General features: G+C 41.6%; 1 protein-coding gene across 1 annotated transcript in view; it reads right to left on the bottom strand.

Annotated features, from left to right (window-relative positions):
- Positions 1–9,232: 9,232 nt before the first annotated feature.
- Positions 9,233–25,376, bottom strand: part of galcb (galactosylceramidase b) — a 32,270-nt gene continuing 16,126 nt past the window's right edge. The window contains exons 8-18 of the mRNA XM_061082893.1: positions 22,666–22,796; positions 21,417–21,572; positions 21,012–21,136; positions 20,668–20,795; positions 19,630–19,719; positions 19,464–19,553; positions 19,218–19,362; positions 18,802–18,982; positions 17,797–17,957; positions 17,541–17,617; positions 9,233–11,013 (exon numbers count right to left, since the gene is read on the bottom strand). Of these exons, the coding sequence (XP_060938876.1) occupies positions 10,870–11,013; positions 17,541–17,617; positions 17,797–17,957; positions 18,802–18,982; positions 19,218–19,362; positions 19,464–19,553; positions 19,630–19,719; positions 20,668–20,795; positions 21,012–21,136; positions 21,417–21,572; positions 22,666–22,796 (1,428 nt within the window). The 3' untranslated portion in view covers positions 9,233–10,869. The remainder of the gene's footprint in view (positions 11,014–17,540; positions 17,618–17,796; positions 17,958–18,801; positions 18,983–19,217; positions 19,363–19,463; positions 19,554–19,629; positions 19,720–20,667; positions 20,796–21,011; positions 21,137–21,416; positions 21,573–22,665; positions 22,797–25,376) is intronic.

The raw sequence follows: 25,376 nt of genomic DNA, 5'->3' as shown, positions 1-25,376 counted from the left end.
CCGGATGGCATCCGATCACTCGGCGGCAGAGGGGAGTTGGAAGCATGAAAGTGGTACAAGGAGGGGGGAATGGAGAACTAGAGGGGGTGGACAGTTATGTGAGGGGTCAGTTGCTGGGGGATAGTAGCCAGTTTTGTGTTGAAAAATGACGTCAGGGCATTACAGTGGTCAGTGGAGTAGAAGTGTTGGGGAAGGAAATTTGGGGGGCGCAGTGTGTTCTTCTGGAAAGCCGCTCCAGCTGACGTCCTTTGGCTTTCAGCTGTCGTAGGTGAGAGGAGAACCAAGGGGCAGGGTGGATGAATGAGACAGTCCGAGTTTTGAGGGGAGCAAGTGAGTTCAGCAGAGATTGGAGACCATTATTGTTGAGAGAAACCAGATGATCCGGGGTGCATGGGTAACTGATGGTGGGGAAATTGTCAATGCCTGTTCTGAAATCAGCTAAATTAATGTTTTTTATGTTACGGAAGGACATAACATGTGACTGTTTGGTTTTGGATAGTGTTAAAGTCAATTTAAACGAAACAAGCATGTGATCAGAGATGGGGAGATCGACAGCAGAACAGTTAAAAGGAGTGACACCTGAGCAACAGACCACGTCCAAAATATGACCTTTAGAGTAGGTAGGGAAATCAATATATTGTTGGAGGCCAAAACTGTCCTGGCAAGAAGTGAACTCCTTAGTGAAAGCATTATTAATGTTGTCCATGTGAATATTGAGATCACCCAGAACAATTATATTGGATGAGAGTGAGCAGAAGAAATGTGGTGAATTCATCAATGAAATCCTTATTAGGTTTAGGTGGAGGCTATTAGGTTTAGGTGCTGGTAGGAGCAAAACGCTGCATCAGCAGTCTGCTCTTCAAATGCGTCACTTGCAGGAAGTTAAGAGGAAAGACAGAGCATCAACAGATGTCCGACCCACCAGCGGAACTATTGCAGGTAGCACTTGCCTTCCCATACGTCCGTGTTGATGTCTTCGGAACATGGGAGGTTGTCTCACGACGCACAAGAGAAGAACATTCCAATTCTAAAAGATGGCGAGTAATGTTCTCATGTATGTGTTCAAGGGCAGCTACCATGAACGCAAGACCACTCATTCCAGTATCATCGGATCCAGAATCACCTCTCATCCTCACCCCAGCAATGCTTCTGACCCTCAAACCAGTCTCTACACCACCTCCTCCAGGCGACTTTAAAGGAGCAGACCTCTTCAAAGAGCAGTGGAAGCAAGTTCAAAACCTGGCCAAAACCTTTTGGAGTAGGTGGAGACGTGAATACCTCAAGACCCTGCAGTTTCGTCGCAAGTGGTAAAATCTTCAAGACGGGGACGTTGTTCTCTTGAAAGACAATCAGGCTCGGAGAAACGAATGGCCCCTGGCCATCATCACAAAGACTTTTCCAGGCAGGGATGGACTAGTTTGGAGAGTAGAGGTTGAGGTCTTCAAGGACGGAACATAAATTATTTTTATTGTCCCGTTACAGAAGTGGTCCTGCTTCTGTTTCCAAAAACGGACTCTTGTTAAATGATATGGGATCTTTAGAGACCCCAGACGGGGAGTGTTCTGTCCCACAAATGTATACTATGTTTAGCTATGCAACAGCGCCCCCTTGGAGCAGTTCAGGTGTGTGACGTTGCCGGGGGTCAGGGAGTGATTCCCCCGGAAGTGATGCAAAGTTAGTTTTTCTGTGTTGTTTATAGACGGCAGCTCCACACATAAGTTGTGTCATCCTATTGCGGGCTAACGCATCGTCTTTTCACAAAATTCAATAAAGTTCGCAAAAGTACCTACCTTCTTTGAGTGTTTAAGCTGGTTGGATAGCTAGCATCCGCGCTAGCGAGACCTTTACAATAATTATCATCATTATTATCACCATCATTATATTATTATCATTATTATTATTATTATAATTAATAATAATCAACCAATTATTATTATATTATTATTATTAGCATAATAAAAAGTGTTATTATTGCTATAATTAGGATACTGTTATTATTATGGGCCTCTTGTGATCTTTAAAAAAATTTCTTGCAGGTCTGTCGATGTGAGACATGAGCCTGCTTTGCCTTGGAAAGGTCCTCAAATCTTGGGGGAATGTTCGACAAACATATCCTCAGGTCATCCTCGAATCAGAAACTTGTCCATAGTTGTGTTCGTTTGCTGATACAGTGTGTGTGAAGTTAATAAAGTTCTATTTGCAACGTTGTGGTCTTGTGAGTGTGTTTGTATGTGTGGCTGTGAGCCACTTGCACACGAATAATGAATAAGGCTGTGCTAAGCAATGATTCCGAACAAAACGAACAGTACACAATGTCGACAGGAACAGCACAGAATAGTATTCAAGTGCTGGTGTTTTATTTGTTACAAAACGGTGGATGATTGACGATGTAAAGGGAGGTGTTAGGCCCTAAAGGCTCCTTTATGCTACTCCGTTTTGACGGACACGGACAGATAGGACCGCCCTATCAGCCGTGGAACGCCGTCTCCGAACGCCTCGGAGAGCTTTTCGTGCACCTCTGATTTTTCTAACTCTCCGTGTTTATTTCGGATAGCCTACAGACAGCCCTTGGCTGTGATTGGTCCGCTAACGACATAATTTCCGTACAACGTAATTTCCGTACGACGTCATTTCCGGACCTCAAACTTCCTGCTTCTTTCCCTATCACAACAAACCCAAACACACCTACGATTCTACGATTAATGTGACTTCTGTGTTAAGCCAGCAGAGTTGTCCGGCTGACGGTGGCTTGTTAGAGCACTGACGGCATGTGTGCACGGTCACATACGGTTATAACGAGCTTTCAAAACGGCGCTAGCGGGCTAGCAACCATGCTAACTGCGGCGGTAACAGTGCAAAAACCCGCTGTCACGACTTTAATTCCACTTCTATCATGACACTATTTCTACAATACCGTGTAAAATTTCTACAATAACACTGGGTAGTAGTTAGTGTCGGGAGTCCCTGCTGACTGTTTGTGGAAGCTGGGGGGAGCTAGCTGGGGGGAAGCTAGCTAGCTCCGTGTAGCTGCATTAGCTGTTGCTAATCCCACAGCGCAACACAGTTCGGAAACAAGACCGGGGAACCGCTGCGCAAAGAAACGATTACATCAGCATTTTGACCTGCTGGGTGTCACTTTATTTTATTTAGTTGCCATCGTAGCCTACACTGTGTGTGAGGAAAGTGGGGAGTTAGTAAAGTATAAATCCGTCCGATCCGTCCGTTGTCCGTCTGTAACGGATTCGGAGTAGCATAATGGAGCCTTAACATCAACCTTTACATCTTCAATCATCCACCTTTTTGTCAAAAACGTTTTGACAAAACGTGTTTGACAAAACGGTGACAAAACATATGTCAAACTCAAGGCCCATGGGCCAGATGTGGCCCGCGAATGAATTATCTTTGGCCTGCATGATAAAATCTTTTTACTATTAGAGCTGGCCCGCCGGCAGTGTTTTGCAAGTGCTTAATACAAAATAAGTACAGAGAATTCCTGAGGGTCAGGGAACAGGTCGGGATGGGGCAAGTGACAGTTCTAGACCAATTGGCAGATGAGTTGGGGGGTCAAGGGTGAATGACAAATCCCACAATGCACTGCCCGTGTGTCGGCGTGCACCTCACAGTCTGTATAACATACCACTTGTGTCAACTTTCAACTATCCCTCTCCCCAAAAGTGGCTAAACGAAAGGTGGAATTTGAAAACAGGAGCTTTCAAGACAGGTGGGAGGCACAGTATATGTTCGCCGATGTAAAGAGCAAAGCTGTGTGTCTTCAGTGCGGAGACGGTGTGGCTGTAATGAAAGAATACATTATGATAAGACACCATGAAACGAATCACCAAGACCGATACAAGCATCTGGACATGACACAGAGGCTACAGAAGGTAGAGGAGTTAAAAAGAAGTCTGGTGTCACAGCAGGCTATGTTCACTAAAGCCAAATCACAAAGCGAGGCTGCTGTTAAAACGTTTCTGTGTGACATAACGAGCCACCTGAATGCGCTCAACCTGCAGCTTCAGGGGCGGGGCCGTGTCATCACTGACATGTACGCTACAGTGAGGGCTTTTAAAACCAAGCTTCGCCTGTGAGAGACGCAGATGCTGCAGGGAAACTTTTTTTTCTCTTGCTACTACAGGACATTTGATTTTTCTTTGAAGTCAATTATTTTTGGCTGTTGTTTGCCTGTAGAAAATGTTTTCACTGGAAATTTCTCTGGAAATACTGCAGATAGAGCCAGAAAGCAATTAATAAAACGGATTTTATTACTTTTATATTTATTTATGTATTATTTATTTCATTTATTTCGTAATTAATGTTTTATCGGCAATACTATTACAATTACAATACAATTGAGTTTGACACCCCTAACAAATAGGGAGAAAAGGGCCAGCTGCAGTCGGAAGAAGTTAGCTAGCTCTTGGGGCTACGAGATTTCTAAAAAGACTGTGAAGCAAATTACTCCTTAGATTAGGCTACGAATAGGCTCTGTAAAACATCACTCGATAGACCTATTTCTTTAAAAGCACCACCAAACACAACGATAATAACTGTGCCTTTTTGACACTCAATGAAATGTAACAAAACGTACCAAAGAGGATGTTTCCTATGCAGTGTGTCTCTCCTCAACATTGCCATCTGTCACTTGGGTCAGAATCAGAATCAGAATTCTTTTAATTGCCAAGTATATTTGTACATACAGGAAATTGCCTTGGTGTGGTTGGTGCACATAAATAACAATCAGACATTAAACAACAATATATATATATAAATATATATAAAACGAAACAATATATACAGTGAGAGAGTTATGGGCACGTACAGTGCTAAGGTGCAGAGATTTTCTTGAATAGGCGGTGACCGTTAATATTCATTAATAAGGAAAACAGCTTTGTGTGTGTGTTGTGTGTAAAAGTAACTCTGGTGACTTGTCAACTGAGGTTAAACTAAGTTAACCTCTGAGTAAACTGAACAGTTGCATATATTGGAAATATTTGGGTATCGCCTGAATTGCGCTATAGAATGTAATACATAATAAATGTATAAAAAAATGACATATATGACACATCACAGTTATTGTTAACAACATTTATTAGGTACTTCATTACAAAAATTTGTTAATCAAAATTTCTATCAATAAAAAAAGGGTTGTATTCACTTGGCCCAAAAAATAGTAAGTAAAAATTAAAGAAGAATTATTTTCTGGTACTGCCTTACGGAGATTCACGCGGTTAACCAGTGTATTGGAAACCTACAATACCTTGCAGACATTTTTACAAAAACCAGCTGGACTGTGCACACTGTAGTCCTTTATATTTGCAACGGTTTCAGAAAATGTATACATAGTTGATACTATTTCTCCCAGGCTTCTTTTCAGGCATCATGCCTTTTATTAGATAAGGCAATAAAGCATTTACATGACCAAATGTTTTGAAGCAGTACAGGATGTTGTGTCAGTGAAATATAAACTATTTACAAACATAATGACTGGTAATGCTATAGTATTATCAAAAGTAAGTTATTTTTATATTGTGTGAATGTTTTGTGCTTTAACACTTGCCTTTCTAAAGGTGGTAAAAGTGCAGAATCTGAAAACAAAATAAAGTTAACATTAAATATTTTAAAAAACTGTAGCTCATGTGTAATTTGATATAATATTCTTAGAGACATATTACAAAAAACACAAATAAAAGAAGGGAAGGAAGGAACCTGAATCTCCAGAAAATACATCCTCCACATTTGTTTACATGTACCAAAATAACTACAATGTTAAAAATCTTAGACAGCATGTCAAATCTACCAGACAATAATCACCAGTCCAGCTAAGCATTTGTGGTGATATTCTTCAAAATACTCGTTTGGCAAGGAGATTAAGGAGGCCAAACGACAGTATTCAAAGAAGCTGGAGCAACAGTTTGCAGCCAACGACTCCTCGTCAGTCTGGAAGGGGCTGCGGGTGATTACCGGCTGCAAAACCAAATCCCCCCACTCTGTGGAAGACCTGAAACTTGCAAACGAACTGAATGACTTTTACTGTAGATTTGAAAGACAATGGACCAGTTCTATCCCAGACCCCCAGCCCCCCCACATAGCTATTACACCTCTTCACCCCAGCCTGGACAAAGACTCAACCCCCCCCCCCCCACACCCACACACAATATGGCCCCTGACTGCCCCCTCCCCCCCATCACACCTCTCTCAATTCAGGACAGAGATGTCAATAAACTTCTAAAGAAACTGAACCCCCGCAAGGCAGCTGGACCCGACGCTGTCTCGACCCCTCCACACTCACTACGTTTACATGATGGCAGAAACCCGATTTCGGCCGAAATCGGGTTTCTCTATCCATGGGGGGTTAACTGCTCTATCTCAGGGTACATGGCACTGAGAAATCCGACTCTTGTCCGAAAGCATTTCATACCCCGCTACGATAGGTGGCGCTGTTTTCATTACAGCTAGTGGTGATCCTGCCATTTCCGCTTGACCTCGTCACCACTAGCAACACAAAAACAACAACAGCCTTCAACTCAGCATGCGAGAAAGATGACGAACGGAGAGCAAGGTGAAGCTACGTCCCTCTACATGATGTTGTGCATGTTTACTCTAGGAGTACTGCGAATGCGAACGGCGCATTTGATTAGAATGGTAATGGCGAGTGCCGGCCGGCACCGGGCAGCGACATTTTATCTACGTGTCGACTTCCGGGTCACGACCAGGGAGGGAGGGGGGGGGCAGGATCTCAAGCATGCGCAAAGACGTCTTCTCCAGTTGTTGTCTAGCTTCCAGAGTTACATGCGCGCGTTGTCCGATATACAGCCAGATCCGATCTACTTATCTGGGGGTGGTTATCCAACTTCAGTCGGACACAAGAAATCTAGATTTGTGGAGTTACATGACATGGATCTTCGATTGAAACCGGACAACGCCAGAAATCGGGTTTCAATCGGACACATGTAACCGCAGTGACTGAGGCACTGTGCAGACCAGCTTTCGCCAGTGTTCACGGACATCTTCAACACCTCACTGGCAGAATGTGTGTACCCGCCTGCCTCAAAACATTCACCATCATCCCCGTTCCCAAGAAGCAGAAGATCAAAGGCCTTAATGACTACAGACCTGTCGCCCTGACCTCTGTAGTAATGAAGACCTTTGAGCGCCTCGTGCTGACCCACCTAAAGACAATAACCAACCACCTCCTCGACCCACTGCAGTTTGCCTACAGGTCCGTAGACGACGCAGTCAATATGGGACTTCACTTCATCCTCCAGCACCTCGACTCCCCCAGCACCTACGCCAGGATCCTGTTTGTGGATTTCAGCTCCGCATTCAATACCATCGCATCAGCTCTTCTCCGGGACAAGCTGACACAGCTGAGCGTGCCTGAGCCCACCTGCAGGTGGATCACTAACTTCCTGACTGACAGAAAGCTGCGCGTGAGGCTGGGCAAGCTTGTCTCTGAGTCCCGGTCCATCAGCACTGGAGCCCCACAAGGTTGTGTGCTCTCCCCTCTTCTCTTCTCCCTCTACACCAACAACTGCACCTCCAGCCATCCCTCTGTCAAACTCCTGAAGTTTGCAGACGACACGACCCTTATCGGATTAATCACCAATGGGGACGAAACCGCCTACAGAGAGGACGTTAACAGCCTGGCTTCCTGGTGCAGCCAGAACCACCTGGAGCTGAACGCTTTAAAAACTGTAGAGATGGTAGCAGACTTCAGGAGGAGCCCAGCCCAAACCGCCCCCCTCAGCCTGTGCGACTCCCCAGTTAAACAGTGGAGTCTTTCAGATTCCTGGGGACCATCATTGCACAGGACTTGAGGTGGGCGGAGAACATCACCTCCATCATCAAGAAGGCCCAGCAGAGGATGTTCTTCTTGCGGCAACTGAGGAAATTCAACATGCCGCGGAAAGGGATGGTTGAGTTTTACACAGCCATCATTGAGTCCATCCTCACCTCATCAATCACCGTCTGGTTCGCTGCCTCCAGTGCCAAGGACAAGGGCAGACTGCAGCGGGTCATAAGGTCAGCTGAGAAGGTCATCGGCTGCGACCTGCCGGCTCTCCTAGACCTGTTCCACTCCAGGACCAGTAAGAGGGCAGGCAAGAACATTGCTGATCCTTTCAATCCCGGTCACCACCTATTCCAGAGACTTCCCTCCGGAAAAAGGTTCCGGGCCATCAGGACTAAAACCTCTCGCCACTTGAACAGTTTTTTCCCTGTGGCAGTGGGGCTCACAAACAAGCCCCCTGCATCACACTGACTCTACCCCACCAGCCCCCCCCCCCCGGCACATAATTTATAACTTATATATTACTGGCACTATCACAAATCTCTGCACCTTCGCACAGCACGTGCTCATAACTCTGTTACTGTATATACTTTATTCAGAATTATGATAGTAAAATAAATAAAAAATATTTCATCTCAATCTGTATATAACATTTCAATCTGATAGCACTCACGGTTCATAAAATATAGCCTATCACTACATAAGCCTGACAAATCATTAGTGTCCAGTGCAGCTGCTGTCACTGTGCGTGGACCCGAGATGGGCATGCTGTCTGCACCTTCGCACAGCACGTGCTCATAACTCTGTTACTGTATATACTTTATTCTATTTCTTATATATTGTTATTTATATTGTTGTTTTATGTTCAATGCACCAATGACACCAAGGCAATTTCCTGTATGTGCAAACATACCTGGCAAATAAAAGAATTCTGATTCTGATAGACCTACCATTTCTCTCACTATCACAAGACAAGAAATAGAGTGAATCATCCTAAAGCTATGCATGACCCAGACTTTGGAAGCGTCTTCCAAATCCAGAGGTAGCATTTGGAAAACAAATCAGATACTTGTTTTATTTTCAATTTATTAGACGTTACTTTTGCTCCGAACCTGAGGAGCAAGAGCTACCATGTACAACGTCAGTATATCACCTAATGGCGTAATAGGTAGTGGACGCTGTTGTTTGGCTACAAATTGAAACTTCGGAGTGAAATAGCGACATTGTTTTCCAATGTCGGCTCTCCCTTCACATAAACTTTTTTTAAAGACATGGCTGATTCTTACCTGTCCTTTTCAGTTGGCCTACTCATCTTTTCAGAATGATAGTAGCCTACCTGATCAACAATAACTATCAAATCAAGTTTGTGCAGGGAGGGGCGGAAAATAAATCTCAGCAGTCAGAGACTCTACGAACAGGAATACATTGTAAATGACTCATAACCTCATGGAATTTTTTTAGTCAGCTTCCAAATATGGTTACAGTATGTATGCATTGGGCCATTTTCAGACTTGCCCTTTAATTTGCAGGAAAAATACATAAATGACATGAGCAGATACGCCATGAAGATAAAACAATTGTTATCAAATGAGACTTTAACTTAAATATAGTTGTGTTTTTCGTAATTATTGGCCATTCCAACCAGCCATGCTGTTTTACTGTAAAGCCACAAGTAGACAAAAAATTTTTAAAACAAATCTGGCTTCACACGACGGCTCACTTTACTGCAGTTTGTAGAGTATGCATGTAGCCACACCAATTCTTGAAAACCCGTCTATCACAACATTGATGCAGATTCCATATGGTTTGAGTTCATCATATGAATCTATGTGGCAGAAAAAGTTCGGACATGGATTCTGATAGAAATGTCGACGGTGATAACGGCGTCTCAGTTGCACTCCGTCAGTATTTTCAGCAAATGCCTGATTATCTCTTGAGTCACCGTAGCTGGCCTTAATGCATTTCAGATGCATCATCTTGTATCTGTGAAGCATGTCATATTGGTTCGACTGATCCTGGAGGAAAACCGCAATGTCCAGGAGATCGGATTGGTCTTTCTGTCTGGACAACCACAGTGTCCTGAGTCGACAAACTAATACAAATTCCATCTATATTACTTAAAGACACAATTATCTCCCAAAGTCTCAAGCCAAAACGGTAAAACTGGATTAAACTAAGCACAAGGGACATTGTTGCTTCCACCAACACCAAATTAGAGCGTGATTCAAGTAAACAGTAAAAACAGAAAAATTCCATGAAAACTTATCTCTGGAATTTCCGAGATAATGATCTCAGAAAAATATTTCATCTCAATCTGTATATAACATTTCAATCTGATAGCACTCACGGTTCATAAAATATAGCCTATCACCACATAAGCCTGACAAATCATTAGTGTCCAGTGCAGCTGCTGTCACTGTGCGTGGACCCGAGATGGGCATGCTGTCTTGTTTTATGTGGTTTTAGTTTATAATATACAAAATAGAAAAGGAAACTCAAACCACTTTAATACCATGAAAAAGATAAGGTATAAAATGTGTATATTACAAATTAAATCATTAGCAAATGGATATAACATTATTAACAAACGTTAAATCAACCCTCTTGTCTGAGCCCCAGGACTCCAGGACCACAGTAAATAAACATTGATTAGAATGATGTTAGTGGACAGAGCCTGTTGCTGTTTGCTGATGAGCAGCTACTGAGGTACCTCAGACCCCCTTGAATATCTCTGGCCTTCTTAGCATCCTGGCATAAATTATGTATTTTTAAACACATTGTTATATCAATGGTTACTTATATACTATTGTTTTCCTTTTAGTGAGGTTTGCATATTTTCAGTTTAATATCCCCAAAAAATGTTTTAATCCATGCAGAGCAATAACAACTATCTTAAACAACAAATTAAGTATGTCAGGGTGTAGTGCATTGTTACCTTGTGTGCCCTCTTGTTCCTTTAGTTCTTGAGAATTTTTTTTTTTAATCTAGCACTCAAATATCAAATCAATGCATTTATTAGGCTAATCAATGAATCGGCATATTTACAGCGTACAGTAAATCATTAATTGACAGTAAAATCCTTATTCTGCCACCACAACAAAGTTATCAAATTGAGCCAGTTCAAATGAGTGTGTTCCAATGGCAGCCCAGCCATTGTTTGGAGTGAGAACCACAGCATTCTTCCACAGTGGGTATCCATTCAGCTGCCCTGACGCATACTGGCCCTGCAGGACAGAGGGAGCACAAGTTACAGTGGTCAATTTGCTTGCTCAGCCAGACATGCACAAGCAGCTCAAAGTGTCTTGTATTTTATGCAACATGAACTTTTTACAAGACAAATTCCAAACATCACTATTATTTCAGAAAGAGTACATTTAACAAAGGTGGGATGAGGAGAGAGGTTAGCCAAGTACCTCTGAGAGAAATTGTCAAATGTAAAACATTTTGACCTGATTCCGTCAAATGAAAGGTAGAGCAGAGCTCATACCTCCGCAGTAGGGACTCCTGCAATACCGCAGTCTGAAGTTTCAGGACCTCAATTGTAGCAAATTCACCAGATTACATATATTATATTTAGGGCTGGGCAACGATTAAAAGTTTTAATCGCGATTAATCCCATGATTTCCCTGATTAATCACGATTAATCGCATTTGCATACGCAAAATCCAATAATGAATTAAAAAGTAGTGTATAGCGCAATTTTATTTTCAATGTTCTGCCATATGAACGAAAGTGCCATAACATTTGTTGTGCAAACACTTTTAACATCAGCATTTAATACAGTAGCAGTTAAATAAAATATTCAGTGTAAATCTCAACTTAACAATGTTATCAAAGCAAATACAAAATTAAAGCTCAATGCCACTGCCAGGGCATTAATGTTATCCTCTTCGTTATGAAAAATCTATACTCCTCCCTGCGTCTAACGTAGTCTGCCGAAGCCTCGCTCCACTTGCTGTTTTGTTGAGTGATTTGCTGATATCAACTGTGTGTTTTGCATTTAGGTGATATTTTAGACTGGAAGTACTCCGGTGATAAGAAATTTCACCTTGGCAGTGGCTACAAATAACTTTGGTTCTGTCGACTCCGCCGTCTGGAAGAACTTTAAAATGAAAATGGCCATGTAAAAGCTCTGTACCCTTATCCATGGTTGTTTATCCGCCAATTATTTTCTTTTTTCCGGTTCCGCAGCAGTCAGCAACAGACATTTACAAAATAAAAGCCTGACTTTCACAATAAAACAATAAATAATCAAACCTGAGTTAATGCGAGATAAAATAATTGTCTGAGTTAAATAAGTGATGAGTTAACTCGAAATTAACTAGTTAACTTGCCCAGCCCTAATTATATTATATATTATATTTAGCTGACGCTTTTATCCAAAGCGACTTACAATAACTGCAGCCAGTCCCTAACATTCAGCTTCCAGTCATCCATTTCACTACGTGGCGCTAATATGAATACCATAGGGTCCTGAAACTGCAGCCTCAGTGTTTAGCCTAATTATTACTTGATAAATTGGTGAAAATTTAGAAAAAAATATAATTGAGGTACTAATATCACTAATCCCATCACAACCAGTGTTGGGAGTAACGCGTTGCAAAGTAACGCGTTACTGTAATTCCACTACTTTAGCGGTAACGAGCACGTAAAGGCCAATTTATGCTTGTACGTCTTTTGTAAAACGGATAGATAAGACCGCCCTATCTGTCGTGGAACGCCCTCTCCGAGCGCCTCGGAGAGCTTTTCGTACACGTCTGATTTTTCTAACTGTCCGTCTTCATGTCGGAGAGCCCACGGACAGCTCTTGGCTGTGATTGGTCCGCGAACGACATCATTTCCCTACGACGTCATTTCCGGACCTCAAACTTCCTGTTTACTTCCCTGTAGCATCAAACCCAAACAAAACTACGATTCTACGATTAATGTGACGTATGTGTTGAGCCAGCGAAGTTGTCCGGCTGACGGTGGCTCGTTCGAGCACTGACGGCATGTGTGCACGGTCACATACGGTTATAACAAGCTTTCAAAACGGCGCTAGCAGGCTAGGCTAGCGGGCTAGCCACCATGCTAACTGCGGTGGTAACAGTGCAAGAACCCGCCGTCACGACTTTAATTCCACTTCTATCATGACACTGTTTCTATAATACCGTCAGGTTAGAAGCAAACACTGGGTAGTAGTTAGTGTCGGGAGTCCTGCTTACTGTGTGTGGAAGCTGGGGGGAAAGTTAGCTGGGAGGGGAGCTAGCTAGCTCCGTGTAGCCTCAAGCAGATTCAAGCTGTGGAATCAGCAACACAGTTCGGAAACAAGACCGGGGAACCGCTGCGCTAAGAAACGATAACATCAGCATTTTGACCCGCTGGGTGTCACTTTATTTAGTTCTGTTAGTTGCCATGGTTCAGTGTGTGGGAGACAGAGATAAACAGACACACGTGGACTTCTTCTTCCCAAAATTGGGGTAGGCTTCTCTGAGCTCGTCTTCCGTTGCGCCACCTATGGGTTTGGCGGTGAATTTTTTTCGACGTACCGTGGTCTGACTAGTAAAAATCAAAAAGACTCTTCGCCCCCCGTCGAGCCCTCTCCGAGAAACGGATACATAGAAGTATATAAGAGCCTTAACAAAGTATTTTTTTAAATCAAGTAACGCAGTTACAATTACTGAAATTTAAATGAGTTTGTTACTCGCGTTACTCTCTTTTGTGAATAATGAACACTTGCAGACAAGAAGACAAGGTTGGATGTTAGACAATATTTTCACGTACCGGCCATTAAGGTGTGGCTACGGAGCCTCACTACAGAGTCCCTCTGGTACGGCCTCTGGTGACATCAGTAGATTTTTTCTTTATTTAACGAAATTAACGAATTGTTAATACAAATTAATTATTGCGTGGTAAGTTACCAGCAGGACGGAGACAAACGGATACCAAAGCTCCATTATGCACACGCTGCGCTTCTGTGCGCTTTGGAGAGGTTGTTTTGTTATTTAAATAATATAAAAAATTAATTCGTTAATTAAAAATAATTCCACCAATGTCACTACAGATATGCTCGAAAATGGCAACAGAGTTTTTAGTGCTGTTGTGGCGACACTGGTAGAGTAATTTTCTCAAACATACTTTTAAGGCCGCCGTCATTCGCGATCTCCAGCAGCTGATCTTCTTCTTAAACAGACATGCTGGATTCACCTGGTTTGTTGACAAATGGGTCCGACAAATACCGTGTTGGTTTGTGTTCAGCGAAAAAGTGACGTGACCGAGACAAGCGTCTTGACATGCGTAAAGCATAAGTCATAACGGAGAGGATAATAGATAAAACAGAAAACATGTAAATTGTTTATTCTTTCTGTGCGGCCCGGTAACAAATGACCCACGGCCCGGGGGTTGGGGACCACTGGTCATGAAGACGCAGCTGTACGGCAGGTGTTTATGTCTCAGGCCCGGACCGGAAGCGAGAGATTTGGTGTGTCTATCAAATTTGTCCACTCCGTGAGAGCTACAGGCATTTACGCAAGGTGAGTCGTTATGCTTAAAAAAACAACAAATTTCTAATTTGATTAGTGTTAATACTGTAGGCCAATCACTTTTATTTCATTGGGCCTAATGTGGTAAAAAAAACACTGTTAAATGACCGAGACAGTTATTTCGTGTTAAGTATTAAAAGGGACTTTTGTACTACTGCTTGATTTGAAGGCCTGTTGCCCTGTTGATTACAATAAATAGGTCTTAAAAAATGTTTATTGTGTTTGACTGTTCAGTAATGTTCATATTCATTACATTTAAAAAGCAGACATAAAAGTAATTTAAAAGTAACTTTCCCTAGTAACTAATTACTTTTGATATACAGTAACTGGTGAAGTAATTCAATTACTTTTAAAAGAAGTAACTAATAACTGTAACTAATTACTAATTTTCAGTAACTTGCCCAACACTGATCACAACACATGCTCTGATTACACAACATTATATTGCTACATGCTGACATGAAAGGTGGCACAATGCCTATGACACAACAGTGAGATTTTATCAGCGGCTGTGGCTGAAGGGTAGAGCGGTCATCCTCCAACCTGAAGGTCGGCAGTTCGATCCCCAGTCTTCCCCATCTGCATGCCAGAACAAAGTGCTGCTAATAGGTGCACTGTGTGTGTGAATGGGTGAATGTAAAACTGTACTGTAAAGAGCTTTGAATGGTCATCAAGACTAGAAAAGCGCTATATAAATACAAAACAATTTACCATTTATGTCAACTTAAATTTTTCATATTTATGAATGACTGCACACTCTAGGGCTGTCAGTTTTTACTAATATAAAGTTCAAACTGAAATAGTATGACCACATTTTTTCAATATATTCGAACTAGTGCTGTCAGTTAAATGCGTTATTAACGCCGTTAATGCAAACCCATTTTAACGACATCAATTTTTTTTCTCGCAAGATTAACGCAAAGCTGCCAACTCTCACGTTTTGGCCGTGTGACACATGCTTTTGCATGTTGGTGGTTGACTAAGTCACAATAATTTTTTAAAACATCATCGTATCAGGCCGTCATGAAGTACCAGGAGCGTGCGAGTGTGTGTGTCTGTGCTCCCAGATAGCGCAACGGTACCGGGGCTCCGCCCCCCCGCCCTCGCTCAGTCCCTCGGAGAGACACTGTGAGATCAGAGCTCGTTCACGTGAAGCAGCCGCGCACTGACTCACTGGCTGCTTCTTTACTATGGAAACAGTGAAAACACAGAGTTTCTCTGGTCTCAGCTTCTTGATCAGAGCAGAAGCTGCATTTGGTTTCTACCGAGCTTCAGTATCTGTGTTCGCCTCCAGTCTGACTTGCTCTCGCTTTTTGTTTTAATATTTCGCAGACTAAAATATATATTTTTAAGCTTTTAGGCTGCAGCTATATGTTTTTATTTATTTCAAAATAGGATACTTCTTTTTTCATACATTTTCCACAAATATGGGGAGGACTCAAATAGCCCTACAAAGTTCTGTGTTTAATTTATTTCAAAGTAGGCCGACACTTGCCTGTGTATTTTGTTTGTTTGTTATTTTGTTGCTTGTCTGTTTGAGTAGCTGGCTGAAAGCAAAGAAGTAGTAGGCTTACCTTTTATTGGTAACCTAACTGTTACGGTTCATTGTTTCTGAAATAAGAGGCCTGACTGCTATGTTCACAGCAAACTTGAAAAAAAGAAAATATTAAGCCATGGTTTAACTACACTATAGGCTAAGTCCTTATTTACATGAAATGTGCACTTGATAATTTTATTTTGTACCACCCTGTTTGGCAATGGTGTTTTTCAATAAAATAAAACATTTGCATAAAACAAGCCAATCCACTTTTCCATGTTGATAAGAGCATTAAAACGAAAATAAAATGAAAGGGACATTTAGAATAGATTAAAATTTGCGATTAATTGCGATTAATTTTGAGTTAACTATGACATAAATGCGATTAATCGCGATTAAATATTTTAATTGTTTGACATCACTTATTCAAACCCAAAGATCTTTAAAACCTAGGATGTTCTGGTTGCCTGATTGTCAGCTAGCCTTTTCCATTTTAATAGCAGAACAATGTATCATTACTGACTTACTTCACTGATAGGTCAAGAGTGCATGCTTTGGTCAAGGTTACAAGTGAACGACCTCTGCTGGATCAGGAGACAAGCTACTTCAGAAGCTCTTATGCGGTTCTAGACTATATTTAACAGGTCAAGTTCAAATTGATGTTCGAATTTCTAAGAAAAAGTGATAGCCATACAGAATAATGTATGACTCCAGCAGCAGTACAAGCTGTAGCACAACAACTCTTGACACAATTATTATAGATAATAGCATGTAAACCTAGAGTATTACAGTGAAGTCAGTGAGGTTGACATCAGATACATGACTGGTTGACATCAGTGACATCTGGTGTGCTTGCTAAAGGCTGGAGCATGCTTCTGCGTTGTCAGGGGCCCGCAAGCACGCAGTTGTAACGCAGGACTCATTCTCATTCATGGTTTTCCAACCGTTGCGCGTGTTGCCATGCAATTCCCCGCCAGAACACTAGGCGGAGTAATGTTTTATGTCGAAGTCGGTTCTTCTTCGTGTGTGGCACGAAGAAGAGCAATTTATTTACATCGCCACGGCGGCTCCTCAGAGCCTTTTTCTGGCGGAAAAATCCGCCGGTCAGTGACGGGTTATACTAGTGGTCATAGTTTCGGATCTCTTCTGCCAAGTGCTCTTCTATTTGGTCCATATTCGTTCTTCTAAATCTTCCGTGGTTTCTGGGCATGAACCGGAAATGCGACTCCAGAAATGATGTAATTAGCAGACCAATCACAGCCCTTGCGGGCGGGTGACGCTTGCGGGGCTTTGCCGTCTAGTTAGAAAAATTGGCCGACGCACGTAAGCACGTAAGAAGGGCTACGATAGCACGTAAGGGGCCCGGAAGGGCTCTTGCGCTTCCGGGCCCATGAAAACGCAGAAGCATGCTCCGGCCTTAAGGTTTCAAATCTTTTTCAGCACAATCAGGTCCAGAGCCTCACACCTTCATGAGGATGTCACTAGTGACAGACAGTACTAAAGCAGAATACAAAGCTATGGTATCAAACAGAAAGAGCCATCAGCCAAGTTGCAGATATTAATAGCAACGTTACACAAAAATGACTTGGAACGTTTTCATTACATTGTTTGATCCACATTTGAAAGAACTGTGAAATAAAGGTTTTTCTTATGATTTTTTCCCCAAATACACAGATGCAAAATCTTCACTTACTTTCACAGTGAGTGATAAGGTGTACCAGCCATATGTTTGCGTACCAGACTGACCCTCTGCAAGTACAGTCTGACCAGCTGTTGACAACAGAGAACAAAGTAGGTCCATCAAACACATGTGGAATTCAAGTAATTTGGGGACTGATATACATTTAGAAATTTCCATAAAATATTTTTATGTGGAGACGTTTTGTCAACATTGCATTGCTTTTTTTAGTGTGAGTATGTCTAATGAAGCAAAGAGTGATGCTACTGACCAATATCGTTGGTAACTTTGTAGGTGCCATCTGCAAACACCCAGAAGAAGACTCCGTTAGCGTTGCGAACTGACTCCCCTCCTTTGTCCACTCTGGCTGCTATGAATACACCCCTAGTAATACTCTCCATGAAGACATCACATGTAACCGTCAGGTTCTGCCTGTAATATAAACAGATTCAAGTCTGGGATGTGACACAGTCAGGTTGCCATATTTGTATAGGTCAACAGGTATTAGAAATGTACACTCAAGAAAAAAACGTAAGGGCAGACACATTTATTTTCGCTACCATTTTTTCACAAGTCAAAAGCAAAGATCTCAGATTTCTTCTGTGCACACTAAAGGCTTATTTCACACAGATTTGTTGAAATCTGTATTATTGAACACTTCACCATTGCTATGATAATCCATCTACCTGACAGGTGAGGTATATCAGGATGCTTACTAAAGATCATGATTATTGCACAGTTGTGCCTTGAACTGGTCCAATAAAAGGTCACTACATGGCTGTAGCTTAGGGTATGGGTGTATTCGAGTATGTCAGGCATAAGCTAGGGACAACAAACACATGTGCTTTTTATGGAAATGGGAACGCACAAGATACTGTGATGAGATCCTCAGGGCCATTTAACCGCCGCCATCACCGCATGTTGCAGCAGGATAATATACGGCCCCACGATGCAAGGATCTGCACACAATTCATGGAGGCTGAAAACTTCCCAGGTCTTCTATGGCATACTCACCGGACATGTTACATGTTGAGCATGTTTGAAATGCTTTGGATTGACATATACAACAGTGAATTCCAATCCCTGCCAATATCCAGCGACTTTGCATCGACATTGAAGGGGAGTGGACCAAATTAACAAATTTGACCACAACATTAGAGAGAAACAGCCTTTTGTTTGCAGTGGAAATCTTACATATTTTACTTCAATTCATGAAGAATGGGAATGAAAACAAAAGTGTTGCATTTATATTTTTGTTTAAGTAGCATCATCTCACCACAAATAATCTCCTATGACACTGATGGTCTGGTCAGCATCAGACGCCCACGTGACAGGTCTCTCAGTAAGAACCTGTCGCAAGGTGAAGATGTGAGGTCCAGGGTCAGTCAGGTTGATGTAGTATTCAAACACGCCTGTTTGGTCAGCAAAGTCTGGAGCTTCAGTGAATGGTGGGTTTCCTACAGGATGTTAATACAAAGATAGTACAAAACAATGCTTTACCAAATATAGTTTATGTTGTGGGTACATAGCCAGACCTAATGCCTTTCAATGAATTTTCTACTGCTACGCTTAAGTTCAATATTTCCTGCACCTGCAAAGACTCTGAAAATAGTCTGAAAATCATCTATTTGAGGCAAATTAAGTCATGTGTAGAAGTTCCATCATTGCTTGGGTTCTGTTTATTATACTTACGAACATTAAAGTTATCCTTGTAGACTTTAGGGAAGCGTGCTGAAGGAGGTGGGTTTGGGTAACTGCCTTTCCGTCCGGTTGTAATGGTAGTTACTGTGTAGACCTCATCTTCAGCCACATTTAATGTGAATGATCCATTTAATAACTAAAGTTGTAAAAGACAAATTAGACCTTTTTAAATTCTTAGCTCAGTATATTTCCGGCAAGAAGATTGCAGGTTCAGGTGATTCTGAACTGTGCCTTTACCTTTACAGGAGGTAGCTTCTGAAAAAAGACAGACTTTTTTGCCTTGAAGTTAAACTGTGACCGCCAAACTTGCAGCTCCTTGACGTTGGCCTGAGAAAAAGATGTAACCTTGAATAAGAAAAAAATAATCACTCAATAACTGTTTGCAGTTTGATGAGAAACATACAAAGGATCCCTTCAGCTGGAAAGTTGCATTCTGGGAGGTCACGTTGAATTGAGGGAGTGGAGGTCTTATGCACACTGAATGATCCCGAGTCTGTGAAGGAAACATCCAATAATGCAGAGTAAGAGCAGTGTTATTATTTTTGTCTCATATATTAAATCTGTATATGCATGTTTGAATGTTGTTTTATTTTACAATTGCTTTTTTAAAGAAACTTCCACTTCAAAAGACCTTTATTGTTTATTTGAAATACTATACATCAGACATTTGCACATTTGAACAGAATTTAAATTTTGTATCTAGATGTGCATCTGTCTCACAATATAGCAGCCGGGTTTGTCTGTCGCTAACAGGAGCCAGTGCATCCACAGCTGAAAAGGGTGGATGCATGTTGTCATGTTTTCTTTGAGAATGAAAACATAAAGCTTTCACACCATGTTTAAACATTTTGAGACTTTTTATTCCTTAACTATTGTCTCACACACCCAAAGTTGTCTGTTGTCCACATCTTTCTGCCGTTGCATGTGTGGTACAAAATGATTTAACCACATCTTGATGCAGAACCTCAGGGAATCACCATGCACAGTATTAGGAATACTTTTTGTTGGTAATTGTCAGACTTCCTGTCGCAAAAGTGAGTTTTGATGAAACAACATCATGTGTTGATGAAAGTAAATGTGTATGGGGTTCAGTGGTTTTTCTATGGTGGTGAAACTTGCTGGAACCAATGATGATTAGTCAAATTTGTGTTAAAGTCGCAGTGATTGTTAGAATTAATGGGGATAAGTTGAATTAGGTTAATCATTTTGTTTGTGAGATTATGACTTCTTGGAGATACTGATGTATTGCTTTGTTATTATATATATGGAGCTGAAAACCTGAGAGCTGAGCTTCCTTTAAACCCTATGGCTCTGCAGTCTTCCTTCTCTGAACAGCTATACCCTTAAAAACTTATTTTTAAAGTGATTACTTCAAATTAAAGAAAAATTATTTCAAAACATTTTTAAGATCCAATTTGTTAAATAGGAAAGCCTAACTTGCCATAGTTTCCACGACAACAGTGAGGTTTCCATTCCCATCAGTAAGTGCAACATAACTTCCCCCTAGTGCAAGATGTCCAACAGTCTGCAGGTAGGTCCATCCTGGCTGGGTGAACTGTGTGGTGTGGGCTATAAGGGAAACAACAGCATGCAATGATCAAGTAATTATTAAAGCATTTCTGAAAACTAAGCGCTAAAAGAAAACACTTCATTTTGCTGATATTCTTTGCAGAACCACAAGTATTTTTTAAGGTGCCACAACATTCAGAGGTCCTGTAACTGTCCTCTATCCGCAGTAGCTTTCCTTATCAGCTTTATTTCTGTTACTTAGAAACTTCATCAAACCTGTGATCCAGATTGGAGATTCCACCACGTAGTTGCCACTCCATGGCTCTTCAGCCGTCATCAGCCCATCTCTGCCAAACGGCAGTTCCTGATAGTAGCTGGCCACCAGGTTCCAGGAGATGGTGCTGGAAGAAGATACACTATCAGGGACCTGATAGCTCACTCCTCACCTCCCTACAGTTGGTAATTCTTCGTCTGTTTATGATTTTTAAATGAAATATTTTCTCTTTCTGTGATCAAAATGTTTAAGAATTCATGTTAATAATATTTTGAAAATGAAAGAATAACTTATTTAGGCATACTGGCGAGTAGATGAATGAATTTTCATTTTTCTTTGATCTATCCCTTTAAAGTTCATCACACACGTTTGCTAAATAACAAAGAGTTGCTTTTGGGTTTTCTTACGCAGTCATGTGACCATTGACGTAGTTCTGGTTGAGGATGCGAGCCCAGCAGCCTCCTCCGACCTCATCGTTGAAGGTGCTGTAGTCCTCGGACGACCAGAGCTTCTTCTGCGTCTTGAGGGCGTCCGTCACTGTGTTGGTGCCTGGGTAATGAGCCCTAGACGTCACACACATTCAACACACAAGGTATTTAATGTAATGTATACATACATGAGTTTCACATTTTGGAAATGAAACATCTGTGTTCAGGAACACAAACAGGTTGATATTAGATGTGGTCTAATCAACCATATGTCACAGAGAAAAAATCCATAAATGAATGTCTCCACTTGCAGATGAAGGCAGACACAGGATTTAAGTTCAAATTGCTGAAAGTTTTTATTTGAGATTTGAGCTTGTTTAAATGACAAGCAAAATACTTATGACACTACTAAAGACAATAATCAGAAGTATCAGACAGTGGATAAAACCCTCTAACAGACTCAAGAACATATTAAAACTTCAACAGCTATTTAAGTGTAATATCTGACTAATGCTCCAGGTGACTATAAATCCATACTTTCTGTACTGATGAAACTGTAATGAAAGCTTTTCAGTGAGAGGATCGATGACATTTGTATATTAAAGGTGTGTGTGTGTGTCAAGTCAAAACACGAGGAAGGAACAGGAGGAAGTTGTCTATTAATATTGACTGGCATTTACAGTAGCCAATAGAGGTGAGCATCTTCACTCTGTGCACTACTGTGCTGTAATTTACAAAATCAAGTAAAAAAATCTGACTACAACATTAAGTCTATGACAGTGGTCAGTGCTATCCACACTGATTTGACATTCATTCCGATAAGACTTGTGTGCTGCAACTAAGGCTTAAAAGGACAAATTCAGATTTTAGCCTTTACTGTATCAAGGTGCCCCCCCCCTTAGCAGCGCCACTGCACTGAAGTGTATTACTCCACAGGTCAACAAGTGACTCTGCTCCTCTAATGTTTTCTAATCATTCACACTTAGAACTTATTGGTGGTGTCGGATCATGACTCCAGATCGTTCCAGTCACTTTAACCCTGATGTCCTAGCTGTGCGGCGTCACGTTATGTCTCGTGTTGTGTGAAGCAGGAGAATGTGTGTGCACGGTGTGTTTAAACACACGTCTCATAAACGCAACAGCTTTCAGAGAAGCTAATTTAGCAAAGTATTTTCAGACCGAATCATAGAGACTGAAAACAACAGGCTTCATGCTCAGAGGATCCTACCCTATCACGTCTACAGCTTTGCTCAGCTCAGGGTCAAGCAGCAGTGACAGGGCAATGGGCTCCCACAGGTTGTCACTCGCTATGATCCTGACCCTCTCCAGGCCATTTTTATCCAGGGTGTACCGCAGCAGCTGGTACAGCCAGTCACAGGAAGAAGGAGAGCACAGGAGACATGAATTCAGAGCTACACAACATGGACTTGGTTGGCTTTACAATATTTGCTGCGATCATGTAAAACATGCAATAGGAGTCAAATTTGTTCTCACCAATATTAATTATTTACAATAAACGGTTAATAATAATACTGACTGCTAGGGGTGTAACAGTACAAAAAAAACAAAACATGGTTCCTTGCTTTTGGAGGTCATGGTTGGGTACATTTTTGGTACAGCGGAAATAAGGAGCAGAAAACATTAAATTGTTTTGTTTTTCTTTTTATTCAACACTGTTCAATTGAACAGACTATTGCTGTGTCTTTCTTACCTTAAAGTCAATTTTACAAACACTTAATAAAAATAAATATTCTCAAAATTAAATAAAAATAGTAAAAATAAATATCAATTTAGGTGCAGCATGTACAAAATCAACTGTACTTAAATTGTACCGTTATAGTATTCCATTTAGCAGCTTTAAGTTTCACTTCAGAACTGTGCTAGATAAATAAATAAGTAACTGTTGAACTGTTTAGCTGTGCTGTACTTCGTATGTTTTAGCCAGTTTGACTTGAGTCCTGTGAAGTGAATCTGACCATAAAGTTAATGCCAAGAGGACAATACAGAATTTCAAAAAGGTTATGCCAAGTTTGGCATACGAGCACAAGCGCATGATGATATACATCGCATCCGGAAAGTATTCAAAGCGATTCACTTTTTCCATATTTTGTTATGTTACAGCCTTATTCCAAAATGAATTAAATTCATTTTTTCCCTCTAAATTCCAAACATAATACCCCATTATGACAAAGTGAAAAAAGTTTGTTTGAAATGTTTGCAAATTTATAAAAAATAAAGAATGGAAATATAACATGTACATAAGTATTCACAGCCTTTGCTCAATACTTTGTTAAAGCACCTTTGGCAGCAATTCCTGCCTCAAGTCTTCTTGAGTATGATGCTACAACCTTGGCACACCTATTTTTGGGCAGTTTCTCCCATTCTTCTTTGCAGGACCTCTCAAGCTCCATCAGGTTGGATGGGGAGCGTCGGTGCACAGCCATCTCGATCGGGTTCAAGTCTGGGCTCTAGCTGGGCCACTCAAGGACATTCACAGAGTCTGAGGTCCAGAGTGCTCTGGAGCAGGTTTTCATCAAGGATGTCTCTGTACATTGCTGCATTAATCTTTCCTACGATCCTGCCTAGTCTCCCAGTTCCTGCTGCTGAAAAACATCCCCACAGCATGATGCTGACACCATCATGCTTCACTGTAGGGATGGTATTGGCCAGCTGATGAGCGGTGCCTGGTTTCCTCCAGACATGACCCTTGGCATTCATGCCAAAGAGTTCAATATTTGTTTCATCAGACCAGAGAATTTCGTTTCTCATGGTTGGAGAGTTCTTCAGGTGCCTTTTGGCAAACTCCAGGCAGGCTGTCATGTGCCTTTTACTGAGGAGTGGCTTCAGTCTGGCCACTCTACCATACAGGCCTGATTGGTGGAGTGCTGCAGAGATGGTTGTCCTTCTGGAAGGTTCTCGTCTCTTTCCAGTGCAACACTGGAGCTCTGTCAGAGTGACCATCTGCTTCTGAGTCACATCCCTGACTGAGGCCCCTCTCCCCTGATTGCTTGGTAACGCCCGGTGGCCCGCTCTAGGAAGAGTCCTGGTGGTTCCAAACTTCTTCCGCTGTGCTCATCTGGACATTTTTCTGTACCCTTCCACAGATCTATGTCTCAATACAAACCTGTCTCGGAGGTCTACAGACAATTCCTTGGACGTCATGGCTTGGTTTGTGCTCTGACATGCACTGTTAAATATGGGACCTTAAATCAACAGGTGTGTGCCTTTCCAAATCATGTCCTTTCAACTGAATTTACCACAGGTTGACTCCAATCAAGTTGTACAAACATCTCAAGGATGATCAGTGGATAACCCTAACCCTACAGACCAGACAAACACCCTGTTCTAACTCCACCAGCCATAGTGATTAAGACCAATATGGTAAGAAACGCTAAACCTAAAAAGAGAGAAAGATACAATGCTGAATTATGAATAACTATTATTCCATTTAAGAAGGTGGAGCATAAGGAAAACATGAGTTTAATTATAATTGCAAGATTTACTGAAAGGTTGTTTGGTATTTTCTTACAAAAGGCTCCAGAAAGAGAAGAATATGGGGGGCTCACTTTCTAACAAGTACCTGAAAAATAGATTGTCTGGATGAGACCAGAACCTCAGTGGCAAGTAGCAGACTTGCGAATGCTGTTTGAAACCACAAAAGTGTTTAGTTGGCTCAAACACTTCACCCACCCCTCCATCGGCATAGTGGCGAGTAGATAATGAGTATTTTTCGGTGAACTCTCCCTTTAAGTGATGAGGGAGGGTCTTCAAACTCTTGTTGGTCTGTTGTTGGAAAGACCATGAGCCCTGCAAATGCGGTCCTTCTTTAAAGTTGTCCATCAGAATTCGAGTCCTGTACGCAAACAAATAAATTCAGCACCGGCTGCATTTGTACGGTACACATGTTTACCAAAGCGAAAGGCCTGTCCTGAAAATCTT

This window comes from Limanda limanda, chromosome 12 (assembly GCF_963576545.1).
Source record: "Limanda limanda chromosome 12, fLimLim1.1, whole genome shotgun sequence".
Classification (NCBI taxonomy): domain Eukaryota; kingdom Metazoa; phylum Chordata; class Actinopteri; order Pleuronectiformes; family Pleuronectidae; genus Limanda; species Limanda limanda.
Note: the sequence above shows the minus strand (reverse complement) of the source record. Positions and strands in the feature narration are given on the sequence as shown.